At 43.3% G+C, this 26,617-nt stretch overlaps 1 protein-coding gene across 1 annotated transcript in view; it reads left to right on the plus strand.

Moving 5' to 3' along the window:
* Nucleotides 1-26,617, plus strand: part of EPG5 (ectopic P-granules 5 autophagy tethering factor) — a 111,975-nt gene that overhangs the window by 37,776 nt on the left and 47,582 nt on the right. The window contains exons 16-25 of the mRNA XM_070743629.1: nucleotides 3,428-3,675; nucleotides 6,571-6,711; nucleotides 8,095-8,239; nucleotides 9,981-10,178; nucleotides 12,590-12,700; nucleotides 15,858-15,977; nucleotides 16,063-16,229; nucleotides 17,788-18,015; nucleotides 19,172-19,295; nucleotides 23,983-24,127. Of these exons, the coding sequence (XP_070599730.1) occupies nucleotides 3,428-3,675; nucleotides 6,571-6,711; nucleotides 8,095-8,239; nucleotides 9,981-10,178; nucleotides 12,590-12,700; nucleotides 15,858-15,977; nucleotides 16,063-16,229; nucleotides 17,788-18,015; nucleotides 19,172-19,295; nucleotides 23,983-24,127 (1,627 nt within the window). The remainder of the gene's footprint in view (nucleotides 1-3,427; nucleotides 3,676-6,570; nucleotides 6,712-8,094; nucleotides 8,240-9,980; nucleotides 10,179-12,589; nucleotides 12,701-15,857; nucleotides 15,978-16,062; nucleotides 16,230-17,787; nucleotides 18,016-19,171; nucleotides 19,296-23,982; nucleotides 24,128-26,617) is intronic.

Here is a 26,617-nt window from a genome sequence, read left to right on the forward strand (position 1 = left end):
AGAGCCTTCTCTGTGGCGGCCCCAACCCTCTGGAACCAGCTCTCCCAGAGATTAGGATTGCCCCCATACTCCTTGCCTTTCGTAAACTCCTTAAAACCCACCTCTGCCATCAGGCATGGGGGAACTGAGAAATCTCCCCTTGCCTATTTAGTTTTATGTATGGTATGTTTCTGTGTATGATTTTTAAATAAAGGGGCTTTTAGACTTTTAATGTTAGATTTGTTATTTTAGACTTTTAATATTAGATTTGTCACTGTATATTGTTTTATCACTGTTGTGAGCCACCCCGAGTCTGCGGAGAGGGGTGGCATACAAATCTAAATAATAATAATAATAATAATAATAATAATAATAATAATAATAATAATAATAATAATGGTCCCAAGCGTCTTGACACTTGCACTAGTGAACCCATGAGAGCTCGCAAGGCTCATACAAGTGAGGCTCCATCACACTCACTTAAGTGGGGGACGTTCACATGAGTGGGGCCCCAAGCTCCCGTATTGCTTGCGCAAGTGGAACTGTGCACCCATGTGCACGCACCAGCCAGCAACTTGCGCAACCCAGTTGCAAATAGGCTGTCAATCAGTAGTTGGCCCTGTTATTGTATTAGCAGAATAATCTTTGTTTAACAAGGTTGTGCACACACAGAAATGTTTAGATTGAGATTAGTTGTAAATAACTCAGCCACACACAGATACACTGACTAAAATTAAAGTTTACTTTGAGAAACAACATTCAGGTAAACAGTCTAAAGTCATACACGTAAGTCAGAATAACAATCCAAATACAGTGATCCCTCGATTTTCGCGATCTCGATCTTCGCGAAACGCTATATCGCAATTTTTCCACCCGATGACGTCACTCTCTTCCTTCCTTTCTCATCTTTCTTTCTCTCTCTCTTTCTCTCTTGCTTCTTCCTCTCTCACACTCTCTTCCTCCCTCTCTCATTTCTTTCTTTCCTTCTCTCTCTTTCTCTATCTCTCCCCCTCTTGCTGGCGGGCGGCGGGCGGCGGGCGGGCGAGCAGGGGCATCAGCGAGGAGCCGGGGTTTCCCCTTTGCGTGGGCGGCTGGGAAACCCCGATCTTCGTCTGCTCGCTGCTGCTGCGCCGAGCAGATCAGCTGCTGGGCGGCCGAAGGAACCTTCCCTGGGTCTTCCCCCTCTTGCTGGCGGGCGGGCGAGCGGCGGGCATCAGTGAGAAGCCGGGGTTTCCCCTTTGCGTGGGCGGCCGGGAAGACCCAGGGAAGGTTCCTTCAGCCGCCCAGCAGCTGATCTGCTCGGTAGCGCAGCAGCAGCGAGGAGCCGAATCGGGGTTTCCCCTTTGCGTGGGCGGCGGGGAACGCAAACTCCACCATCTACGCATGCGCGGCCATAGAAAAAAAGGGCACGCATGCGCAGATGGTGTTTTTACTTCCGCAACCCTACATCGCAAAAAATCGATTATCGCGAGGGGTCTTGGAACGGAACCCTTGCGATAATAGAGGGATCACTGTATTACTAAGTAAATAGTCTTTCTTACCAGTTGTCTTTGTCATAATCAGTAAACAAGATATAAATCCTAAAGTCATTTTAGCTATAATATATACAGTGGTACCTCTACCTAAGAATGCCTCTACTTACGAACTTTTCTAGATAAGACCCGGATGTTCAAGATTTTTTTGCCTCTTCTCAAGAACCATTTTCGAAATACAAACTCGAGCCTCCGAAACTGTAACTGGAAAAGGCAGGGAGAAGCCTCCGTGGAGCCTCTCTAGGAATCTCCTGGGAGGAAACAGGGCTAGAAAAGGCAGGGAGAAGAAGCCTCTGTGGGGTCTCTCTAGGAATCTCCTGGGAGGAAACAGGCCAGAAAAGGTAGAGAGAAGCCTCCGTGGGGCCTCTTTAGGAATCTCCTGGGAGAAAACAGGGCCGGAAAAAGCAGGGAGAAGCCTCTGTGGGGCCTCTCTAGGAATCTCCTGGGTTGAAACGGGGCCCGAAAAGGTAGGGAGATGCCTGGGTGGGGCCTCTCTAGGAATCTCCTGGGTTGAAACGAGGCAGGAAAAGGCAGGGAGAAGCCTCGGTGGGGCCTCTCTAGGAATCTCCTGGGTTGAAACGGGGCCTGAAAAGGCAGGGAGAAGCCTCGGTGGGGCCTCTCTAGGAATCTCCTGGGTTGAAACGGGGCAGGAAAAGGCGGGGAGTTGCCTGGGTGGGGCCTCTCTAGGAATCTCCTGGGTTGAAACGGGGCCCGAAAAGGCAGGGAGAAGCCTCGGTGGGGCCTCTCTAGGAATCTCCTGGGTTGAAACGGGGCAGGAAAAGGTGGGGAGTTGCCTGGGTGGGGCCTCTCTAGGAATCTCCTGGGAGGAAACAGGGCCTCCACCCTCCCTGTGGTTTCCCCAATCGCACACATTATTTGCTTTTACATTGATTCCTATGGGAAAAATTGCTTCTCCTTACAAACGTTTCTACTTAAGAACCTGATCACAGAACGAATTAAGTTCATAAGTAGAGGTACCAATGTAACTACAATACAGGGACATTGCAGAGAAAATGCAGAGCAAACCTAACAGTGAATAGCCCGACAAAGAGAAACAGAGAGGGTGACTCAGAGAAATAAGCTGTGAACTCTATCTCCCTCTTGTGGCAGGCTGCAGCACCTCAGCTAAATAGACATAGCTCAGTTACAATACATATTGTTGGTTTATATACAGTGATCCCCCGGTTATTGCGTCCCCGACCATTGCGAACAGGGTAATTTGCGATTTTTGAACCCGGAAGTCAAAACACCATCTGCGCATGCGTGCCCTTTTTTTCTATGGGCACGCATGCGTAGATGGCGCCGGGCAGATCAGCTGCTGGGCGGCTTCCCTGGGTCTTCCCCCTCTTGCTGGCGGGAGGGCGAAGCCCCCCCCCAGCACCCGCTCGCCCGCCCTTCGCCCTTCGCCCGGGAAGTTCGCCAGGAGTCAGCGGAGAACGGCGCGCCTGTTTTAAAACGATCGGAGCCAGCCGGCTCCGATCGTTTTAAAACAGGCGCGCCGTTCTCCGCTGACTCCTAAAGCGGGGAAGTTCGCCAGGAGTCAGCGGAGAACGACGCGGCTGTTTTAAAATGATCGGAGCCGGCCTGGGGGGATTGGAGCCGGCCTGGGGGGGCTTTCCCTTTCAGGGCGGGCGAGCGGCGGGCGCGGCAGCAGCGAGGAGTTTGCGTGGGCAGCGGAGAAACCCCAATCTTTGGCTCCTCGCTGCTGGGAAGTAAAAACACCATCTGCGCAGCGCTACTTCGCGAAAACCCGCTCGTTGCGGGGGGTCCTGGAACGGAACCCTCGCAATGATCGGGGGATCACTGTATTGCCATCCCAGCCATTATGGACAGAGTCCTAACGGGTCCCACCAGTTGAAGACCTCCAAGATCGCTTCCAACTCTTATTATTCTGTTGTGTCGCTTCTGTTTACCAGGTCTCCTATTTGGCCAGCATTGTCCGTTATGGCGAGACGGCAGAAAGCTCCTTTAATCAGTGGGCCTGGGGGATGATTTTGAGATTAAAGCTGCACATGAACGATTATGGGGTGCAGGGACCCTGGGCTCCAGCACCCATACCTGACCTGACAGATTCACCCATCTTTCACCCGCTGCTGAAGGCGGTCAGATCTAGTCTCCCAATTGGCTGCTATCTTGCATTGGCTATGTCCACGGCCGGCCACAGGTAAAAATTCATTTTCTTTGTACTTATAATTCAGGTTTCCTAAAAACATTCGTAGTTCCTTGAGGCTCCGATAACTTTTTCCCCCACCTTATGGCTAAGTTTGGCTGTCGGGGTCAGCCAGGATTGTAAATATTATTATTATTATTATTATTATTATTATTATTATTATTATTATTATTATTATTATTATTATTATTGGGAAAAGGAATCCTCAATCTGAGTATTGCATTGGCAGTTCTGTGTTAGCAAAAACTTCAGAAGAGAAGGATTTAGGGGTAGTGATTTCTGACAGTCTCAAAATGGGTGAGCAGTGTGGTCAGGCGGTAGGAAAAGCAAGTAGGATGCTTGGCTGCATAGCTAGAGGTATAACAAGCAGGAAGAGGGAGATTGTGATCCCCTTATATAGAGCGCTGGTGAGACCACATTTGGAGTACTGTGTTCAGTTCTGGAGACCTCACCTACAAAAAGATATTGAGAAAATTGAACGGGTCCAAAGACGGGCTACAAGAATGGTGGAAGGTCTTAAGCATAAAACGTATCAGGAAAGACTTAATGAACTCAACCTGTATAGTCTGGAGGACAGAAGGAAAAGGGGGGACATGATCAAAATATTTAAATATGTTAAAGGGTTAAATAAGGTCCAGGAGGGAAGTGTTTTTAATAGGAAAGTGAACACAAGAACAAGGGGACACAATCTGAAGTTAGTTGGGGGAATGATCAAAGGCAACACGAGAAAATATTATTTTACTGAAAGAGTAGTAGATCCTTGGAACAAACTTCCAGCAGACGTGGTTGGTAAATCCACAGTAACTGAATTTAAACATGCCTGGGATAAACATATATCCATTGTAAGATAAAATACAGGACCATGAGGTCTTTTTCTGCCATCAGTCTTCTATCTTTCTATTATTATTTATTGGATTTGTATGCTGCCCCTCTCTGTAGACTCGGGGCGGCTAACAACAGTAGTACAAAAGAGCATGTAAATCCAATACTAAAACAGTTAAAAAACCCTTATTTGTAAAACCATACATACATACAAACAAATAATTCTGGTTTTAGTCACAACGTTTTCCTTTGTGTGAATTTCATGCGGCTTTCTCAACCAGCATGATCCGAGCATATCAGTGGTTTTGTGGGACTGCTTTACAAATACAGATCATTGTGACTTCCCCATGTGCCGTCTGCTTAAGAACCACAGGGCAGCAAAAAGAGCAGGATTGGAAATTTACGGCTGAAAACACAAGACAGGGCAGGCTCAGTAACAGTTCTTCTCATTGCCCGTGGCAAAACCTGCCAATCAAGTCTCATTCCATCAGAAAAAAAATATGTTAGCAAACTGGAGCTTCTGTGTTGCTGATTTTATTCAGTAAAATATTTTGTCAGGGTTCCAAAAAGCATCTGAAATTAAATCAAGAGTCCGAGGCATAGCATTCTTCAAAGTTCCAATGTATTAGCAGAGCCATGTTGGCACATTTGTGAAAAAACCCGAATTTAAGTTTAAAAGTTCATTCCCTTGTTCCCATACCTACAAGTTCATCACGTTTGACCAGTCTCCTTAGCGTGTCCATTACTCCCATCCACTTCAGGGTGGGTGTTGAACAAAGGATGACCTTGAGACTCTAGAAGGAATTTGTTATGGCTACATTTCTACTTCCCTCATGCAGCAACCCCTCCCAAATTCCCACAGCACGAATACAGTCTAATGCCTAATATGTGGCAGGCCAAAGTCCCCAAATGAAATGATGACTTTGGCCTGATAGGTTGCTTGAAATCGTCCCATTTTTTTCTCTTATTTTAGAATTACATAGAAACATAGAAGATTGACGGCAGAAAAAGACCTCATGGTCCATCTAGTCTGCCCTTATACTATTTCCTGTATTTTATCTTAGGATGGATATATGTTTATCTCAGGCATGTTTAAATTCAATTACTGTGGATTTACCAACCACGTCTGCTGGAAGTTTGTTCCAAGCATCTATTACTCTTTCAGTAAAATAATATTTTCTCAAGTTACTTCTAATCTTTCCCCCAACTAACCTCAGATTGTGCCCCCCTTGCTCTTGTGTTCACTTTCCTATTAAAAACACTTTCCTCCTGAACCTTATTTAACTTTTTAACATATTTAAATATTTTGACCATGTCCCCCCTTTTCGTTCTGTCCTCCAGACTATACAGATTGAGTTAATGAAGTCTTTCCTGATAAGTTTTATGCTTAAGACCTTCCACCATTTTTGTAGCCCGTCTTTGGACCCGTTCAATTTTATCAATATCTTTTTGTAGGTGAGGTCTCCAGAACTGAACTCAGTATTTCAAATGTGGTCTCACCAGTGCTCTATACAGCGGGATCACAATCTCCCTCTTCCTGCTTGTTATACTTCTAGCTATGCAGCCAAGCATTCTACTTGCTTTCCCTACCGCCTGACTGCACTGTCCACCCATTTTGAGACTGCCAGAAATCACTACCCCTAAATCCTTCTCTTCTGAAATTTTTGCTAACACAGAACTGCCAATACAATGCTCAGATAGAGGATTCCTTTCCCCCAAGTGCATTATTTTACATTTGGAAACATTAAACTGCAGTTTCCATTGCTTTGACCACGTATCTAGTAAAGCTAAATCATTTGCCATATTACACATGCCTCCAGAAATGTCAACACTATCGCACACTTTAGAGTCATTGGCAAATAGGCAAACCTTCCCTACCAAACCTTCTCCTATGTCACTCACAAATACACAAATACTGTATATTAAAAAGAATTGCAATTCTCAAAGTCCTCTTTATAGGAAACCATGGTAGTTAAACCAGTGTAGGACTAATTAATTACAAACAGGTGGGCAGTTGGATAGAACAACTGAGAGTCCATTTTCCTATCTCGTCTGCTTGTTTGACAGCATTGAGAAGTTCTGTGCCGAAGGGATCCCTTATTTGGGCATCCTGGTCCAATCACGGCATTTGAGAACCGTCGTTCACGTCCTGGATAAAGTGTTGCTTCTGTTCTACCCGTGCCATTATTACCTTCTCAAGAACGAAAAGTGAGTTTATCACGGTTTGGCTGTTTATCACGGCTTGAACTTGTATCATGGCTTGGCTGTCCTTTTATTGTTTATTAATTGTTTATTGATTGATTTTGTCCAATACACAATGAGGGTTTTAGTGGGTATACACATAGTAAATTACATAATGAAGGTTATAGAGGATATACTCATAGTGAAATATATCTAAGAAAGAAGAGAATAGAACATATAGGAATAGAACATATCAAGGAAAGAATAGAAGAAGAGATATAGGAATAGAAGAAAGGTATAGGAGATATAGGAGAGCAATAGGACAGGGGACAGAAGGCACTCTAGTGCACTTATGCACCCCCCTTACTGACCTCTTAGGAATCTGGAGTATCTCCTCTATAACCTTCATCATGTATTTTACTATGTGTATATATATATATTGGATTGAATACTGTAGCCTAGAGGATAATTCTCTGCCTTACAAGGCAAAGGTTGCAGGTTCAAGTCCCAGTGGGTATGGCTAGCCGATGAGGTCAAAATAAGGCCGAAATAGATCTATCCTAGTCTCCCTTAATTTTCAAATTCAGCAAAAAAATATGTGACACATACAGATAGAATTGTGGGCTATCAATAAAATTAACTGCCTTGGAAATGGTTCTGGGTTGGGCCGAGAGGCAAATAAGGAGCTGTGATGTTCCTTCAATACACCAGGGTGATTCGACAGAAAAATATGTAACCCTTCCCTGCTGCAGAGCTAAAGGGATTGGATACTGTAGCCTAGAGGATAATTCTCTGCCTTACAAGGCAAAGGTTGCAGGTTCAAATCCCAGTGGGTATGGCTAGCTGATGAGACCAAAATAAGGCTGAAATAGATCTCTCCTAGTCTGCCTTAATTTTCAAATTCTGCAAAAAAACATGTGACTTATATATAATCATCAATACCAAATTACTGTTGTACACTGTTTTATTGTCGCTGTTAGGCGCCCCGAGTCTCTGGAGAGGGGCGGCATACAAACCCAATAAATAAATAAATAAACAAACAAACAAACAAACAAACAAACAAACAAACACACCCACTAAAACCCTCATTGTGTATTGGACAAAATAAATAAATAAATAAATAAATAAATATGCTCTCAATGTACATAAAAGAAAATATACATTTGTCAAGAATCACGAGGTACAACAATTAATGATTGTCATGGGGTCAAATAATCAGGAAACAATAAATATTAATATAAATCGTAAGAATACAAGCAACAAGTTACAGTCATGCAGTCGTAAGTGGGAGGAAATGGGTGATAGGAACGATGAGAAAAAACTAGTAGTAATAGTAGTGCAGACTTAGACTTAGTAAATTGTTTGGATTGGTTTATTCTATCCTATTCTATTTGTTTGTGGCTTCCCTAGGTTTCTCTCCTTCTTCCACCAGTTCCTTCAGCTGGACAGCGGGGTTCCTCAAGGGATGACTCAGCAGATGACCCAAAGGGTGACTCAGCATTTGACCAGCACGAGTTACGGCAAAAACATTAAGCTGTTGAACTCCATGATTCAGGTCAGGAAATAGCCATGGCAATATAGATTTACAGTGTTCCCTCGATTTTCGCGGGTTCGAACTTCGCGAAACGTCTATACCACGGTTTTTCAAAAATATTAATTACAAAATACTTCGCGGTTTCCCCCCCTATACCATGGTTTTTCCCGCCTGATGACGTCATATGTCATTGCCAAACTTTCGTCTGCCTTTAAAAAACATTTTTTTAAAATAAACTTTAATAAATAAACATGGTGAGTAATAATCTAAATGGTTGCTAAGGGAATGGGAAATTGTAATTTAGGGGTTTAAAGTGTTAAGGGAAGGCTTGTGATACTGTTCATAGCCAAAAATAGTGTATTTACTTGCGCATCTCTAATTCGCAGAAATTCGACTTTCGCGGGCAGTGTCAGAACGCATCCCCCACGAAAATCGAGAGAACACTGTATATATCGTTTTACAGCCCTCTCTAAGCGGTTTTTAGTATCAGCATATTCCTTCCCCCCAAAAATTGGGCTCCTCGTTTTACCTTCCTCGGAAGGAGGGAAGGCTGAGGGTCAACCCTGAAATTGGCCGAATTGTGGCCATTTTCTTCTGTATCTTTTCTCCAGGACAGTGATGGTGAACTTTTTTGGTTTGCGGGCCATAAAGGGATGTGTTTGCATGCACGTGTACTCACACCCATTCCCCCCCCCATTCATGTGCCCCCTGCCCCCCCGCTTCCCCTGCGCCTTGCAGGAGATGGGTGGGTAGGATTCCGGTCTTCCAAAAAACAGCAGTTAAAACCTGGCTTTTCTGGCAGGCGTGGGATTAGGAATGATTGAGCCTATGCATGGTTATTTATGTATTTTAATGCTATTTGTTCTTTTTATTGCTGTTGTACTTTATACTGTTTTTATTTTGTTACGATTACTGTGAGGCACCCAGAGTCCAACTTGAGTTGGGCAGCATGTCAATAGGAAGGAAGGAAGGAAGGAGGAAGGGAGAGAGGAAGGGAGGAGAGGGTGGGAGGGAGAGTGGAAGGAAAGGAAAAAAAGGAAGGAAGGAAGGAAGAAAAGGAAAGAGGGAGGGAGGGAGGATGGAAGGAAGGAAAGGAAGGAAGGAAGAAAGAAAGGAAAGGAAGGTAGAAGGAAAGAAGGAAGGTAGGAAGGAAAGAAAGAAAGAAGGGAAGGAAGAAAGAAGGAAGGAAGGAAAGAATGAATGAAAGAAAGAAAGAAAGAAGGAAGGAGGAAGGGAGAGAGGAAGGGAGGAGAGGGTGGGAGGGAGGGAGAGTGGAAGGAAAGGGAAAAAAGGAAAGGAAGGAGGGAAGAAAAGGAAAGAGGGAGGGAGGGAGGATAGAAGGAAAGAAAGGAAGGAAGGAAGAAAGGAAAGGAAGGAAGAAGGAAGGAAGGTAGGAAGGAAGGAAAGAAAGATGGGAAGGAAGGAAGAAAGAAAGAAAGAAGAAAGAAAGAAAGAAAAAGATAGAAAGAAAGAAAAAGAAATTCCCATGAGTTTGCTAGGGATCCTCCAACAAGCAGAGTCAATGGAGGGGAAGCCAAGACTACATGACTCCCTTAACAACTGTTGTGGTTTGCTTAACAACCATGGTAAAAAAGGGTCATAAAACGAGGCTGAACTCACTTAACAACCTCCTTAGCAGTGGTTATTTTGACCTCAATTGTGGTCCTAAATTGAGGGCTCCCTATATAGGATCTTTTCCTCTTTTTTTTTTTTTTACTGTGAGCCCAATTGTCGCTCTCTCCTTTTTTATTTTTTTTGACAGAGCCATGTTTTTATGAGCAGCCATCCCAGCGGAATCGGCCCGGCTGCTGTGTTGGAATTCTGGGTCCAGGTCTTGACCACCCAACCGCTCTGGCACAAGGAGAAAGCCGTCCTCGAACTGATGGACGGTTTGTGCCAAGCCGCATTTCAGTTCAACCAAGAGGATTGCGTGCAGAAGTTGCTCTATCAACAACACAAGGTAGAAACATAATAAACATAGAAGATTGACGGCAGAAAAAGACCTCCTGGTCCATCTAGTCTGCCCTTATACTATTTCCTGTATTTTTATCTTAGGGTGGATATATGTTTATCCCAGGCATGTTTAAATTCAGTTACTGTGGATTTACCAACCACGTCTGCTGGAAGTTTGTTTCAAGCATCTACTACTCTTTCAGTGAAATAATACAGTGGTACCTCTACTTACAAATACATCTACCTACAAACTTTTCTAGAAGAACCGGGTGTTTTTTTGCCTCTTCTCAAGAACCATTTTCCACTTACAAACCTGAGCCTCCGAAACTTTAACCAGAAAAGGCAGGGAGAAGCCTCCGTGGGGCCTCTCTAGGAATGTCCTGGGAGGAAACAGGGCCAGAAAAGGCAGGGAGAAGCCTCCGTGGGGCCTCTCTAGGAATGTCCTGGGAGGAAACAGGGCCAGAAAAGGCAGGGAGAAGCCTCCGTGGGGCCTCTCTAGGAATCTCCTGGGAGGAAATAGGGCCGGAAAAGACGGGGAGAAGCCTCCGTGGGGCCTCTCTAGGAATCTCCCGGGAGGAAACAGGGCCTCCACCCTCCCTGTGGTTTCCCCAATCGCACACATTATTTGCTTTTACATTGATTCCTATGGGAAAAATTGCTTCTTCTTACAAACTTTTCTACTTAAGAACCTGGTGACAGAACGAATTAAGTTCGTAAGTAGAGGTACCACTGTGTATTCTCATGTTGCTTCCGATCTTTCCCCAACTAACCTCAGATTGTGCCCCCTTGCTCTTGTGTTCACTTTCCTACTAAAAACACTTCCCTCCTGAACCTTATTTAACCCTTTGACATATTTAATGTAGGGGTAGGTGTCCCCATCCTCTCCAACCTTTCCATGAATTGGGAGAAGAATTCTGGTCCCAAACACGACAAATTCTCTGAAGTTAACTCAGATTCCTTTATTAGGAGTGCCATTAGAAATCTCCTTTTGATTAGAACACACACACAAAGTGGCACACACACACACACTCACTCACACACTCACTCACATACAAACCGAAGTCATGACTCCAATTTCCTTGTTTACAGAGAAAGGAAAATTGGATTGTTACCATTCTCTAAGAATGAGTCTCTTAATGGGAGCTGATTAAACACAGTCTATGGATTAAAAATATGGGCATATTTTTTTGGAACGATGGTTGTAAACGAATCTCCCTGTTGTATCTTAACCTGGCAACATCACATAATTTGCTCATTAGCAAAACTACAATTGTCTGAATTGTCACAATGCCTTAAGCCGTAAACTGTATTTTGCAACTGTAATGGCTGGGTTTACAGCATAGAATAGAATAGAATAGAATAGAATAACAGAGTTGGAAGGGACCTTGGAGGTCTTCTAGTCCAACCCCCTGCCTAGCAGGAAACCCTACATCACTTTAGACAAATGGTTATCCAATCTCTTCTTAAAAACTTCCAGTGTTGGAACATTTACAACTTCTGGAGTCAAGCTGTTCCACTGATTAATTGTTCTAAGTGTTAGGAACTTTCTCCTTAGTTCTGAGTTGCTTTTTGTTCTGCCCTCTGGTACTTTGGAGAATAGCTTGATTCCCTCTTCTTTGTGGCAACCGTTGGCATATTGCAATACTGCTATCATATCACTTTTAGTCCTTCTTTTCCTTAAACTAGACATGCCCAGTTCCTGCAACCATTCTTCATGTTTTAGCCTCCAGTTCCCTAATCATTTTTGTTGCTCTTCTCTGCACTCTTTCTAGAGTCTCAACATCCTTTTTGCATCGTGGCGACCAAAACAGAATGCAGGATTCCAAGTGTGGCCTTACCAAGGCCTTATAAAGTGGTATTAACACTTGGTGTGATATGGACGTTGCCAGATTCAAATAAGTTGCATGATGGCTAGACACGATTCTTTAAAGTGTATTTTCCAGGGGCTCTAACTAGGGATCGACATTAATTTTTAGAAATTTCAGTCCTGGAATTTTTTTTATGTTCCTTTGTCATGGAAGGACTCAGCTTTGCTTTAACCCACGTATCTGTCAGAGTTGCGTTCAGAAGTTTACTGATCAGATGCAGAAAAATTACCAGGAACTGGAGACTTTGAAGAACGAAGACAATGCAGCAGGAAGTCTCTTTTTTGTATCAAATCTATATTCTCTATTTTCTATGAACAGACCACAATATTATCTTACTATACAACACCACCATTCACTACAACTAACCATGAACCACTACAAACCACACACTAACTACAACTATGCAAAAGTGCATTTCTGTTTATACAATTCTAAACCAATCAGGTTGTAGCTTACTCATCGTGACTACAGCCTTTCAGCTGTAAATAGAATATTACTTCAGGACAGTGTTGATCCCGACAGTATCTTCTCTTTTCTTCAAATCTCCCAGAATGCTTTGGGCTACCACAGTGACAAAGGGCTGCTGTCTTCTTTGGTCAGCTGGATTGTGGCAGGAAACATCACACCTTCCTTCATCGAGGGAAATGTTAATTCCACGCAGGTAAGAAAGCAACCTGGAGTTGATGAGCTAATGTTTAGCTTGGGGTTTTTGGCCCATTCTGGTAGAAAATGACCAAACAATGTCGTTTGGCGGGCCCCAGGGGAAGAGCCTTCTCTGCAGCGGCCCCGGCCCTCTGGAATCAACTCCCCCCGGAGATTAGAACGGCCCCCACCCTCCTTGTCTTTCGCAAGTTACTCAAGACCCACCTATATCGCCAGGCATGGGGGAATTAAAACATCTCCCCCAGGCTTTCTTATATTTTATGTTTGGTATGTATGTGTTGTATGGTTTTTAAATTGTTGGGGTTTTTTAATATAATTTTATTATTAGATTTGTTCCATTATTATACTATTTTTATTATTGTTGTGAACCGCCCCGAGTCTTCGGAGAGGGGCGGCATACAAATCTAATAAATTGAATTGAATTGAATTGAATTGAAATGACCAGGTGGAGATTGAAGGTGGAGTCAAACATGCCATCAGTTTTGAATCTTTACATACCATAAGAGGCCTAAGTCCTTGCCACTGTGTATTCCGTTGACTCTTATCTAGCACCAGTTCCCCCTTTCCCTTCTGACCTCCAGACTGTTCTGCCAGGCTCTCTGATAGGAGCCTCCCGAAAATTCAAGGGTACAAATTTCAGACACACACACAAACGTTTGAAAATTCAAAACAATGTTCTTTATCACAAAATTCAAAATAAACTAAGCACTCTTTTTTATATTGCAAAGAGCACTCTTCCCCAAACAACCGTGTAGTCTGTACAATTTTCCTTAAGCAGTCATTAAGTACTTAGCTAGCAGCTGTGAAGAAACTTCACACCCCTTCTTCCAACGAAGTGAGAAACACACACACACACACGTTGCTCTGCTTTGGTTTCAAAGGCGTGAAAAATCAACAAAGTCCAGCAACACAAGATTCCTGACGAACTCCGATCAGATATTCTTCCACAACAGCCAAACCCACATGCTGCTATTTATAGCAGCAGCCCTAATTACTGGAACCCCACCCAGGTGGCCTCCCTTATTTCCTGTAATATGTTCTTATTTGGTCTCTTCTTCGCATAATTCTGCGCTTGCGTGGGTCCAAAATGTCATCATCTGAATCAACGGAAGATAAGGGAGATTGACTGCCTTGGCTGTGTGCCAAGCCCCCCTCTGCCGAGTCACTCCCACCTTCTTCTTCGTCCGAGGAAACTAAACTCTGAACTGATTCTGTCGGCAATAACACAGGCTTGTGACATGTTGAATTTCCCCCTGCCTCCACCTCCCCATTCCCTTGGGCAGGAGCTGGGTCAGAGCCAACCACAACACAGACTATACAGATTGAGTTCATTAAGTCTTTCCTGATAAGTTCTATGCTTAAGACCGTCCACCATTGTTGTAACCCGTCTTTGGACCCAGATGATATGGAAATTTGACATATGTATATGGTTGGATATTGGTATTGTGTTTTGTTATTTACATATGTTTTATCCTAAGGTGGAGAAGAAAAAAATTATACCCAGAACGAGCTGATTCCCAGAATGAGCTGGAGATAGGTGGTGGGAATACATTGCCTTTTTAGCAATGGGGAAGAGCCTTCTCTGTGGCGGCCCCGACCCTCTGGAACCAGCTCCCCCCTGAGATTAAAATTGCCCCCACCCTCCTTGCCTTTCGTAAACTCCTTAAAACCCAGCTCTGCCGTCAGGCATGGGGAAGCTGAAATAACTTCCCCAGGCCTATATTGTTTATGTATGGTGTGTTGTGTGCATGTTTTTAAATTATGGGTTTTTAGTTTAAATTATTAGATTTGTATTACATATTGTTTTGCTACTATTGTTGTGAGCCGCCCCGAGTCTACGGAGAGGGGCGGCATACAAATTTAATTAAATAATAATAATAATAATAATAATAATAATAATAATAATAGCATTTAGACTTTTACAGCCCCCTCTAAGCGGTTTACAGAACCAGCATATTTCCTCCAACAATCTGGGTCCTCATTTTACCCACCTGGGAAGGATGGATGGCTGAGTCAACTTGAGACGGTGGTGAGATTTGAACTGCTGAACTACAGCTAGCAGTTATTTATTTATTTATTATTCGAGTTGAAAGGGACCTTACAGGTCATCAAGTTCAACCCCCTGCCTGAGCAGGAAATCCTACATCACCCCAGCCAAATGACAGTCCAATCTCCTCTTGAAAGTGTCCAAAGTTGGGGAGTCCACAACTTCCGTTGGCAGTCCGTTCCACTGGTTGATCGCTCTCACTGTCAGGAAATTCTTTCTTATCTCCAGGTTGAATCTTTCCTTGGTCAGTTTCCAACCGTTGTTCCTCGTCCGGCCCTCTGGTGCCCTGGAAAACAGTGTGTCCCCCTCCTCTCTGTGGCAACCCCTCAAGTACCTGTATACAGCTATCATGTCCCCCCTAACCCTTCTTTTTACTAGACTATCCATGCCCAGTTCCAGCAACCTTTCCTCGTATGACCTGGTCTCTAGTCCCTTTATCATTTTAGTTGCTCTTTTCTGCACCCTCTCCAGAGTCTCTATATTTCATTTCATTTCATTTCATTTTATTGGATTTGTATGCCGCCCCTCTCCGTAGACTCAGGGCGGCTAACAACAGTAATAAAAACAACGTGCGACAATCCAATACTAAAGAAGCTAAAAACCCTTATTTTAAAAACCAATCATACATACAAACGTACCATACATAAATTGTGGAAGCCGAGGGGGAAAGAATATCCTAATTCCCCCATGCATGACGACAAAGGTGGGTTTTACGAAGCTTGCGAAAGGCAAGAAGGGTGGGGGCTATTCTAATCTCTGGGGGGAGTTGGTTCCAGAGGGCCGGGGCCACCACAGAGAAGGCTCTTCCCCTGGGTCCCGCCAAACAACATTGTTTAGTTGACGGGACCCGGAGAAGGCCAACTCTGTGGGACCTAATTATATATCTTTTTTGAAGTCTGGTCACCACACTTAGCTGAAGTAGTTAGTAGTTAGTTAGCTGAAGTAGCCTGCAGTGCTGCACTCTAACCACTGTGCCACCCCGGCCTTTGTTGTTTGTACTGGACTTTCGTCCTTTTGAGCCACCCAAAGTCACTGACAGTGTGTTGGGCAGCAGTATAAATTATTTTAAAATAAATAAAGAGTTCAATGTTGCTTTTGTAATTTACAGGTTTGGTTTGCCTGGAGCGTTCTGAATATGGAGTCAATATTTGAAGAGGATTCTCAGCTCCGTAGAGTTGTAGTGAGGGAGTTGGTTACCAATTCCGTTTCGCCAGATCAGGCTCTGAAGGTAAATCGGAGAATTATTCTTGATTTATGTAGTAACACGTCTCAGAATGATGTATTTACCCATCCTCCCTCCCTCCCTCCTGCAGAAAGCTCAGGCCCAGCTGAAGTTGCCAGTTGTGCCTTCTCTCCAGCGCCTGCTGATTTACCGATGGGCTCACCAAGCCCTAAGCACTCCAGTGGATCACCCTCTCCTTCCTCTTATTTGCCAAAAATTCTTCCTTCTCTATTTGCAACGCCCGGGATTGCAAGATGGGTGAGTGATAGTTGATTAACAACGGGAGACTTTGTTGAATTGTGTGAATTGTTTTGAATGTTGAAAGCCCCCTTCTTCAAATGGTCTAGGCTTCTAGTTTCAAGAGAGCCAGTTGGGTCCAGTGGTTAAAGCACCAGGATAGAAATTATGAGACTCTGAATTCTAGTCTCGCCTTAGGCATCAAAGCCAGCTGTATGACTTTGGACCAATCAAAGCCAGCTGTTATGACTTTGGGCCAATCACCAGGAGGCTTTGAGTTCTAGTCCCACCTTAGGCATCAAAGCCAGCTGTATGACTTTGGACCAATCAAAGCCAGCTGTACGACTTTGGGCCAATCACCAGGAGACTTTGAGTTCTAGTCCCACCTTAGGCATCAAAGCCAGCTGTATGACTTTGGACCAATCAAAGCCAGCTGTTATGACTTTGGGCCAATCACCAGGAGGCTTTGAGTTCTAATTCCGCCTTAGGCATCAAAGTCATCTGGGTGACTTTGGGCCAATCACCAGAAGACTGTGAGTTCTAATCCCACCTTAGACTTTAGGAGGGGAGTCCAAAGGTGAGGGGTCAGTAAATATTTTCACAGCCCTCTTTTGGACTCTTGCAGTATGCAGGTTGGCAGCAAAAGGCACAGAAATACAGTGATACCTCTACTTACGAACTTAATTCGTTCCGCGACCAGGTTCTTAAGTAGAAAAGTTTGTAAGAAGAAGCAATTTTTCCCATAGGAATCAATGTAAAACAAATAATTTGTGCGATTGGGAAAACCAGAAGGAGGTTGGAAGCCTTGTTTCCTCCCAGGAGATTCCTAGAGAGGCCCCATGGAGGCTTCTCTCTGCCTTTTCCGGCCCTGTTTCCTCCCAGGAGATTCCTAGAGAGGCCCCATCGAGGCTTCTCCCTGCCTTTTCCGGCCCTGTTTCCTCCCAGGAGATTCCTAGAGAGGCCCCATGGAGGCTTCTCTCTGCCTTTTCCGGCCCTGTTTCCTCCCAGGAGATTCCTAGAGAGGCCCCATCGAGGCTTCTCCCTGCCTTTTCCGGCCCTGTTTCCTCCCAGGAGATTCCTAGAGAGGCCCCATCAAGGCTTCTCTCTGCCTTTTCCGGCCCTGTTTCCTCCCAGGAGATTCCTAGAGAGGCCCCATCGAGGCTTCTCCCTGCCTTTTCCGGCCCTGTTTCCTCCCAGGAGATTCCTAGAGAGGCCCCATCGAGTCTTCTCTCTGCCTTTTCCGGCCCTGTTTCCTCCCAGGAGATTCCTAGAGAGGCCCCATGGAGGCTTCTCTCTGCCTTTTCCGGCCCTGTTTCTTCCCAGGAGATTCCTAGAGAGGCCCCATCAAGGCTTCTCCCTGCCTTTTCCGGTTACATTTTCAGAGGCCCGGGTTTGTGAGTGGAAAATGGTTCTTGAGAAGAGACAAAAAAATCTTGAACACCTGGTTCTTATCTAGAAAAGTTCATAAGTAGAGGCGTTCTTAGGTAGAGGTACCACTGTATACCGTTATTTACGTACCAGGAACAGTAAAATGGGTTGGTTTGTGTTGGTTGCAAACAACAGAATTTCTTCTTTGAAGGCTACCCAAAGATGGCTGCATTGGGAAGAGGTTTTTCCAGAGTCCTGTTCAACTCAGCCTGTTGAATGATCTGAAGCAGCATCTGATTGAGGCCACTGACTTCCACCACGCAGCCAGCAAAATGCTCCAGTTGGACAGCCCAGCGGGTGGAAGCGAAAAACCAACAGCGAAAGGGTTCAGCAAAGCCAATTACGTGACTTTCCTAGAACTTCACAAAGACCTTGTCAGGTAACCTTTGATGGCCTTTAAGCTGGTGTTTCTTCAAGTTAACCTCCGTTAAGTCCAAGATCCATGGACTCATGCAGGTTGGGTGTGTTCTATTCTGGGCCTACTCAGATGGAAAACCAAGGAAGAATTCCACTCAATCCTCCACTCTAAAGTATGCAATAGGGTTGATATTTCTGGAGGCGTCTGTAATATGGTAAATGATTTAGCTTTACTAGATAAATGGTCAAAGCAATGGAAACTGCAGTTTAATGTTTCCAAATGTAAAATAATGCACTTGGGGAAAAGGAATCCTCAATCTGAGTATTGTATTGGCAGTTCTGTGTTAGCAAAAGCTTCAGAAGAGAAGGATTTAGGGGTAGTGACTTCTAACAGTCTCAAAATGGGTGAACAGTGCAGTCAGGCGGTAGGGAAAGCAAGTAGGATGCTTGGCTGCATAGCTAGAGGTATAACAAGCAGGAAGAGGGAGATTATGATCCCGCTGTATAGAGTGCTGGTGAGACCACATTTGGAATACTGTGTTCAGTTCTGGAGACCTCACCTACAAAAAGATATTGACAAAATGGAACGGGTCCAAAGAGGGGCTACAAGAATGGTGGAAGGTCTTAAGCACAAAACGTATCAGGAAAGACTTCATGAACTCAATCTGTATAGTCTGGAGGACAGAACGAAAAGGGGGGACATGATCGAAACATTTAAAATATGTTAAAGGGTTAAATAAGGTTCAGGAGGGAAGTGTTTTTAATAGGAAAGTGAACACAAGAATAAGGGGACACAATCTGAAGTTAGTTGGGGGAAAGATCAAAAGCAACATGAGAAAATATTATTTTGCTGAAAGAGTAGTAGATCCTTGGAACAAACTTCCTGCAGACGTGATTGGTAAATCCACAGTCACTGAATTTAAACATGCCTGGGATAAACATATATCCATTGTAAGATAAAATACAGGAAATAGTATAAGGGCAAACTAGATGGACCATGAGGTCTTTTTCTGCTGTCAGTCTTCTATGTTCTATGTTCTAATTTTTTCTGTGGACCACCAAAATTTTCTTGTGGACCAGCAGTGGTCCATGGACCCCCTGTTGGTGTCTCCTGCGTTACACAACGGCCAAAAAATTGAGCTCCTGCTTCAAACCTTCTCTCTTGGATATGTTTTCAGGCTTTTTTCCACCTTTGTTCTGTGGCTGGAAGAAGAAAAGTTTCAGAAAGGAGACACATACATTCCTTCTTTGCCCAAGCAATATGATAGACATCGGCTTGCCAAGATCATGCAGAACCAGCAGGTAAAAACAAATGGACCAGGTGGGTTTATGCTGTGTTGAGGATGATTTTGAAAGCATTCCTTGGCACTTTTTTTTTTTTAGAATAAACTTTATTGATTTTCTTAAAATTGACAAACATACAAACATACAACATAAAATTGGGGTTGCAAATACCCCACTTATTCAAGAAGTCAAATTGCAATACAGAAAAAAGAATACATTATTAATATGTTAAATCAAGCTATTATTTTAAGTGAAAAGAAGAAATTTTATGTTACCTTATTATAAAAAAAACCGTAAACTTCATATCTAAGCAAAGTACAAACACAAAAATTAAGTCCTAACCATACTACTATTGTGCATTTTTTAATTCTTCTTTTTGTCTATCCATGTATACACTTTATTCCAAATCACATAAAATTCAGATTCTTCTTGGTTATTTAACCGTCTTGTCATCATATCCATTTCAGCGCAGTCTAATATTTTCTTAATAACCTCCTCTTCTTTGGGAATATCTTCCCCCTTCCAATTTTGCGCATATACTATCCTGGCCGCTGTCATTATGTGAATAACTAGATGTAAAATATCTTTCTTATACAGTATTTCTGTTTAGTTATACCTAATAAGTAAAATTCTGGAGTTTTTTCTATCTCTTGCTTTATTATTTCTTTTATTATTCTTTCTATCATTTTCCAATATGTCTTGGCTTTGCTACAGCTCCACCATTGATGATAATATGAACCTATTTTTTACACTTCCAGCATAATGGGGACATAGTAGGGAACATTTTTGCAATTCTACTTGGTGGAAGATGCCACCTATAAAACATCTTAATTTGATTTTCCTTTAGCGATACCGACTTTGTCATTTTCCAATTAAAAGTCCAGACTCTTTCCCATGTATCTAAATCAATTTCTCTGCCGATATTTCTACATCAACTTATCATGTTGTCCTGCCAATGCAATACTCAGATTGAAAAGGAATCCTCAATCTGAGTATTGCATTGGCAGTTCTGTGTTAGCAAAAACTTCAGAAGAGAAGGATTTAGGGGGAGTGATTTCTGACAGTCTCAAAATGGGTGAGCAGTGTGGTCGAGCAGTAGGAAAAGCAAGTAGGATGCTTGGCTGCATAGCTAGAGGTATAACAAGCAGGAAGAGGGAGATTGTGATCCCCTTATATAGAGCGCTGGTGAGACCACATTTGGAATACTGTGTTCAGTTCTGGAGACCTCACCTACAAAAAGATATAGAAAAAATTGAACGGGTCCAAAGATGGGCTACAAGAATGGTGGAAGGTCTTAAGCATAAAATGTATCAGGAAAGACTTAATGAACTCAATCTGTATAGTCTGGAGGACAGAAGGAAAAGGGGGGACATGATCGAAACATTTAAATATGTTAAAGGGTTAAATAAGGTTTAGGAGGGAAGTGTTTTTAATAGGAAAGTGAACACAAGAACAAGGGGACACAATCTGAAGTTAGTTGGGGGAAAGATCAAAAGCAACGTGAGGAAATATTATTTCACTGAAAGAGTAGTAGATCCTTGGAACAAACTTCCAGCAGACGTGGTTGGTAAATCCACAGTAACTGAATTTAAACATGCCTGGGATAAACATGGATCCATTGTAAGATAAAATACAGGAAATAGTATAAGGGCAGACTAGATGGACCATGAGGTCTTTTTCTGCCGTCAGTCTTCTATGTTTCTATGTCCTTTAAGGTTAAGTCTATATTTTTGTGACCAATCATATATTTATATGCTTTCCCAATTAGTTTAGTCTGTTTTGTAATTAATAAATTAATAAATTACTCTTATTAAAGACATAAACCTTGCTGTCCCTCTGAAATTTAGTCTGAATTTGAATAAATTGCCACCAATCTATTTTAATCCCTTCTTCCTGTGGTTTATTCCTTGATTGTAATTTCATTTGATCATCTAACAAATCTTTATACCTGAATATTTTCATTTCCTGTATCGATTTAGGGTACTTCTTAGCTACTTCTTTGACACCTTCTGAAACCTACCTTGGAATACCTTGAAATACCACACTTTAGATTTAGATTACTAGAGTTGGAAGGCACCTTGTAGGTCATTTAGTTCAACCCCCTGCTCAAGTAGGCGTCCCCACGCCATAGCTCCCAGCGACCAATTAGAGCCCACAACACTGGAAGTTTTAAAGAAGATATTAGAGGTTGGACTAGAAGACCTCCAAGGACCCTTCCAACTGTTTTATTCTGGGTCTGGCTGCCGATCAGTTTCCGGTCACAATTCAAAGTGTTGGTAATGACCTTTAAAGCCCTACATGGCATTGGACCAGAATACCTCCGGAACCGCCTTCTACCGCACGAATCCCAGTGGCCGATAAGGTCCCACAGAGTTGGCCTTCTCCGCGTCCCGTCGACCAAACAATGTCGTCTGGCGGGCCCCAGGGGAAGAGTCTTCTCTGTGGTGGCCCTGGCCCTCTGGAATCAACTCCCCCCAGAGATTAGAACGGCCCCCACCCTCCTTGTCTTTCGCAAATTACTCAAGACCCACCTATATCGCCAGGCATGGGGGAACTGAGACACCTCCCCCAGGCTTTTATATTTTATGTTTGGTATGTATGTGCTGTATGGTTTTTTAATTGTTGGGGTTTTATATATCTTTTTTCTTTTAATATTAGATTTGTCTTACTGTTATATTCTCTTTTACTATTGTTGTGAGCCGCCCCGAGTCTCCGGAGAGAGGCGGCATTCAAATCTAATAAATTATTATTGTTATTATTATTATTCTGCTTTGGGTATTAATTACACAAGTGTGATCAGTGAAGGGCTGGAAAAAAAATTATTACCACATTGTGGGCGTGGCTTATTTTGTGGGTGTGGCTTGCCAGCCGTGTGACCAGTCAGGATTAGCTTGATGATCATGTGACCAGGGGATGCTTAAAGGTCATGTGACTGGCTTAAAGGTGGCGTCAAGGATTTGGGTTAGGGTGCCTGGCCTCTCCTCGCCTCCAAGAGATACATTTTCCCTATTTACTATTACTGAACATCCAAAATATACTCTTTAATTCTACATATATATATGCCATATGTGTACATACATATTTCACACAGCCACACAGAAATATACATTTATTTATTTATTTATTTATTTATTTATTTATTTTATTTATTTATTTATTATTTATTATTTATTTATTTATTTATTTATTTATTTATTTATTTATTTATTTATTTATTTATTTATTTATTTATTAGATTTGTATGCTGCCCCTCTCCGAAGACTCGGGGCGGCTAACAACAGTATAAAAAGACAATGTAAACAAATCTAATATTAAAAATAATCTTAAAAAACCCAATTTAAAGAACCACTCATACATACAAGCATACATGTATAAATTCTATAAGCCTAGGGGGAAGGGAAATTTCAATTCCCCCATGCCTGATGACAGAGGTGGGTTTTAAGGAGCTTGCGAAAGGCAAGGAGGGTGGGGGCAACTCTGATATCTGGGGGGAGCTGGTTCCAGAGGGCTGGGGCCGCCACAGAGAAGGCTCTTCTCCTGGGTCCCACCAAACGACATTGCTTAGTCGACGGGACCCGGAGAAGGCCAATTCTGTGGGACCTAATCGGTCGCTGGGATTCGTGTGGCAGGAGGCGGTCTCGGAGATATTCTGGTCCAATGCCATGAAGGGCTTTAAAGGTCATAACCAACACTTTGAATTGTGACCGGAAACTGATCGGCAGCCAATGCAGACTGCGGAGTGATGGTGAAACATGGGCATACCTAGGTAAGCCCATGACTGCTCTCGCAGCTGCATTCTGCACGATCTGAAGTTTCCGAACACTTTTCAAAGGTAGCCCCATGTAGAGAGCGTTACAGTAGTCGAACCTCGAGGTGATGAGGGCATGAGTGACTGTGAGCAGTGAGTCCCGGTCCAAATAGGGCCGCAACTGGTGCACCAAGCGAACCTGGGCAAACGCCCCCCTCGCCACAGCTGAAAGATGGTTCTCTAATGTGAGTTGTAGATCGAGGAGGACGTCCAAGTTGCCCCCCCAGGCTGATGGACGGACGGATGGAATTGTCCTTGGGAGGCAAAACCCACAGCCACTCCTCCGTCTTATCAGGGTTGAGTTTGAGTCTGTTGACACCCATCCAGGCCCCAACAGCCTCCAGACACCGGCACATCACTTCCACTGCTTCACTGACTGGACAAGGGGTGGAGATGTAAAGCTGGGTATCATCAGCGTACTGATGATACCTCACCCCATGCCCTTGGATGATCTCACTCAGCGGTTTCATGTAGATATTGAATAGCATTGTGTACTATATAAATCTACATACAAATCTAAGTAATAAATAAATAAATAAAGTGTATGTACACACACACACACACGCACAGCTCTTCTAAAATTATACACATCCAACCTCATTTACTGCGATAGGAAAAACATGCCCAGAAAAAAAAGAAAAAAAAATGTTTTTTCCCTACCGGTTCTGCGTACCTGACCGTACCCGTAGGAGCCCATCACTGAATGTGATTCCGCTTGTGCGGGGGGAGGGGGGGCCATAGTGCTTCCATTTCATTTGACATCCACTCTGCTTGGCAGCCATCCCAACACAGGGTTAAATTGAAGTGAGGGCTTGAATCGATCTGGCTGGCAATAAAAATGTCCAATTCTTCTTAACTGCTGTTTCTTGCTGTTTTTCCCCTGCTGCTGGCGTGAAGGATCTCTGGATGGAATTTGTCAACGTTCAGCAGATACAGTGTGAATTCCAGGAAGCCTTAGACCTCTGGTTTCGAGTCAGAGTGGGACCCCTTCCTGCCTCCAGTGCTTCTCCAGTGCAGACAGACTTCACGGACCCTTTGTTAGGTATTTTATTTTTGTTTTCTTATTTTCTTATTTTCTTATTTTTTTCTTATTTTCTTATTGTTTTCTTATTTTCTTTCTTTCTTTCTTTCCTTCTTATTTTCTTATTTTCTTTCTTTCTTTCTTTCTTTCCTCCCTTTCTTCCTTCCTTCCTTCCTTTTTTCTTTCTTTCTTTCTTTCTTTCTTTCTTTCTTTCTTTCTTTCTTTCTTTCAACTGCCCCCACCCTCCTTGTCTTTCGTAAATTACTCAAGACCCATCTATACCGCCAGGCATGGGGGAGTTGAGACACCTTTCCCCCAGGCTTTTTTATATTTATGTTTGGATATGTATGTGTTGTTTGCTTTTTAAATATGATAGGGTTTTTATGTGCTTTTTAATATTAGATTTATTTTCGCTGGAATATTGTTTTTATTGTTGTTGTGAGCCGCCCCGAGTCTTCGGACAGGGGCGGCATACAAATCTAATAAATTGAATTGAATTGAATTTCCTTCCTTCCTTCCTTCCTTCCTTCCTTCCTTCCTTCCTTCCTTCCTACCTACCTACCTACCTACCTACCTACCTACCTACAGTATTTTTTGGAGTATAAGATGCACCGGAGTATAAGACATGCCTTAGTTTTGCGGGAGGAAAATAGGGAAAATTACCAGATATTCATCTGGTTAGCATCCTTAGTCTGGTCAGCTTTAGCACATTATTGTATCCCAATAACAATGAAAGAGCTTGCAAGCCAGTAAGAACTGGGAACATCGTTAGCACCTGGTTAGGGCTGGAAAGAAATATTTGGAGCAAGTTAGAGCAATAAAAAAAACCTGCAAAGACTTAGGGCTTGGAAAACATTCTTCGTAGAGTAACAATGAAAGAGCTTGCAAGTGGGTAAGAACTGGGAAGATCGTTAGCACCTGGTTAGGGCTGGAAAGAAACTTATTCTGAGCAAGTTGGAGCAATGAAAAAAAAACCTGCCAAAGATTTAGGGCTTGGAAAACATTCTTTGCAGAGAGTAACAATGAAAAAACCTGCAAGATAAGAGCTGGGAAAATCGTTAGCACCTGGTTAGGGCTGGAAAAAAAAGCTTAGAAAAAAGCTACAGAGTATAAGACACACCTGAATTTTAAGCCTCTTTTAGGGAGGAAAAATACGGTACATACATACATACATACATACATACATACATACATACATACAATTATAGAGCCCTTGCGGAGTTGAGCGGCATAGAAATCAAATAAATAAATAATAATAATAAATAAATGTACAGTGATACCTCGTCATCATACAAACTTTTCGAGAAACAAACCCGGGGTTTAAGATTTTTTTGCCTCTTCTTACAAATTATTTTCACCTTACAAACCCACCGCCGCCACTGAGATGCCCCGCCTCCGGACTTCCGTTGCTAGCGAAGCACCCGTTTTTGCACTGCTGGGATTCCCCTGAGGCTCCCCTCCATGGGAAACCCCACCTCTGGACTTCCGTGTTTTTGTGATGCTGCAGGGGAATCCCAGCAGCGCAAAAACGGGCGCTTTGCTGGCAATGGAAGTCTGGAGGTGGGGTTTCCCAGCGAGGGGAGCCTCAGTGAAATCACAGCATCGCAAAAACACAGATGTCCGGAAGTGGGGTTTCGAGGACTTTGATTCTCCTGCTGGGATTCCCCTGCAGCATCGCAAAAACACCGAAGTCCGGAGGTGGGGTTTCCCATGGAAGGGAGCCTCAGGGGAATCCCAGGAGCGCAAAAACGGGCTGGCAAAAGGGGTGAATTTTGGGCTTGCACGCATTAATCGCTTTTCCATTGATTCCTATGGGAAACATTGTTTCGTCTTACAAACTTTTCACCTTAAGAACCTCGTCCTGGAACCAATTCAGTTTGTAAGACAAGGTATCACTGTATTTGATGGCCCATCTCGCTTGTGATGATTCCATGTGGCTTATGGAAATAAAGCTTCAATAATAAAACCCAACAAAACCTTTTTTTCCTCTGGGGGCAACAGTGACACCAACCACTTGATAGGCTCCATATCTCCCTGGAAGTTCCCAGGCCTGCTGGCAAAACCACGTCTTCGGGATCTTCCGGAAGAGTATCAAGATGGAGGCCAGTCTTATTTTTGCAGGGATGATGTTCCACAGAGAAGGAGCCAACATGGAGAAGGCCCTTCTTCATGGTTTCACTAGATCACAGTTCCTCAGGATCACCTGAATAGCGCAGATGGGAACCTTCTAGGAACTCCTAAAAGGACCATGTTGTAAACAGTACAATAGAATAGAATAGAACAGGATGTGTTATTTGAGTGTTCCCTTTATTTTTTTGAGCAGTACAGTGTTCCCTCGATTTTCGCGGGGGATGCGTTCCGAGACTGCCCGCGAAAGTCGAATTTCCGCGAAGTAGAGATGCGGAAGTAAATACACTATTTTTGGCTATGAACAGTATCACCAGCCTTCCCTTAACACTTTAAACCAGTGGTCCCCAACGTTTTTTCCACCAGGGACCAGTTTCAGCAAGG

This window comes from Erythrolamprus reginae, chromosome 2, assembly GCF_031021105.1.
Source record: "Erythrolamprus reginae isolate rEryReg1 chromosome 2, rEryReg1.hap1, whole genome shotgun sequence".
Taxonomy (NCBI): domain Eukaryota; kingdom Metazoa; phylum Chordata; class Lepidosauria; order Squamata; family Dipsadidae; genus Erythrolamprus; species Erythrolamprus reginae.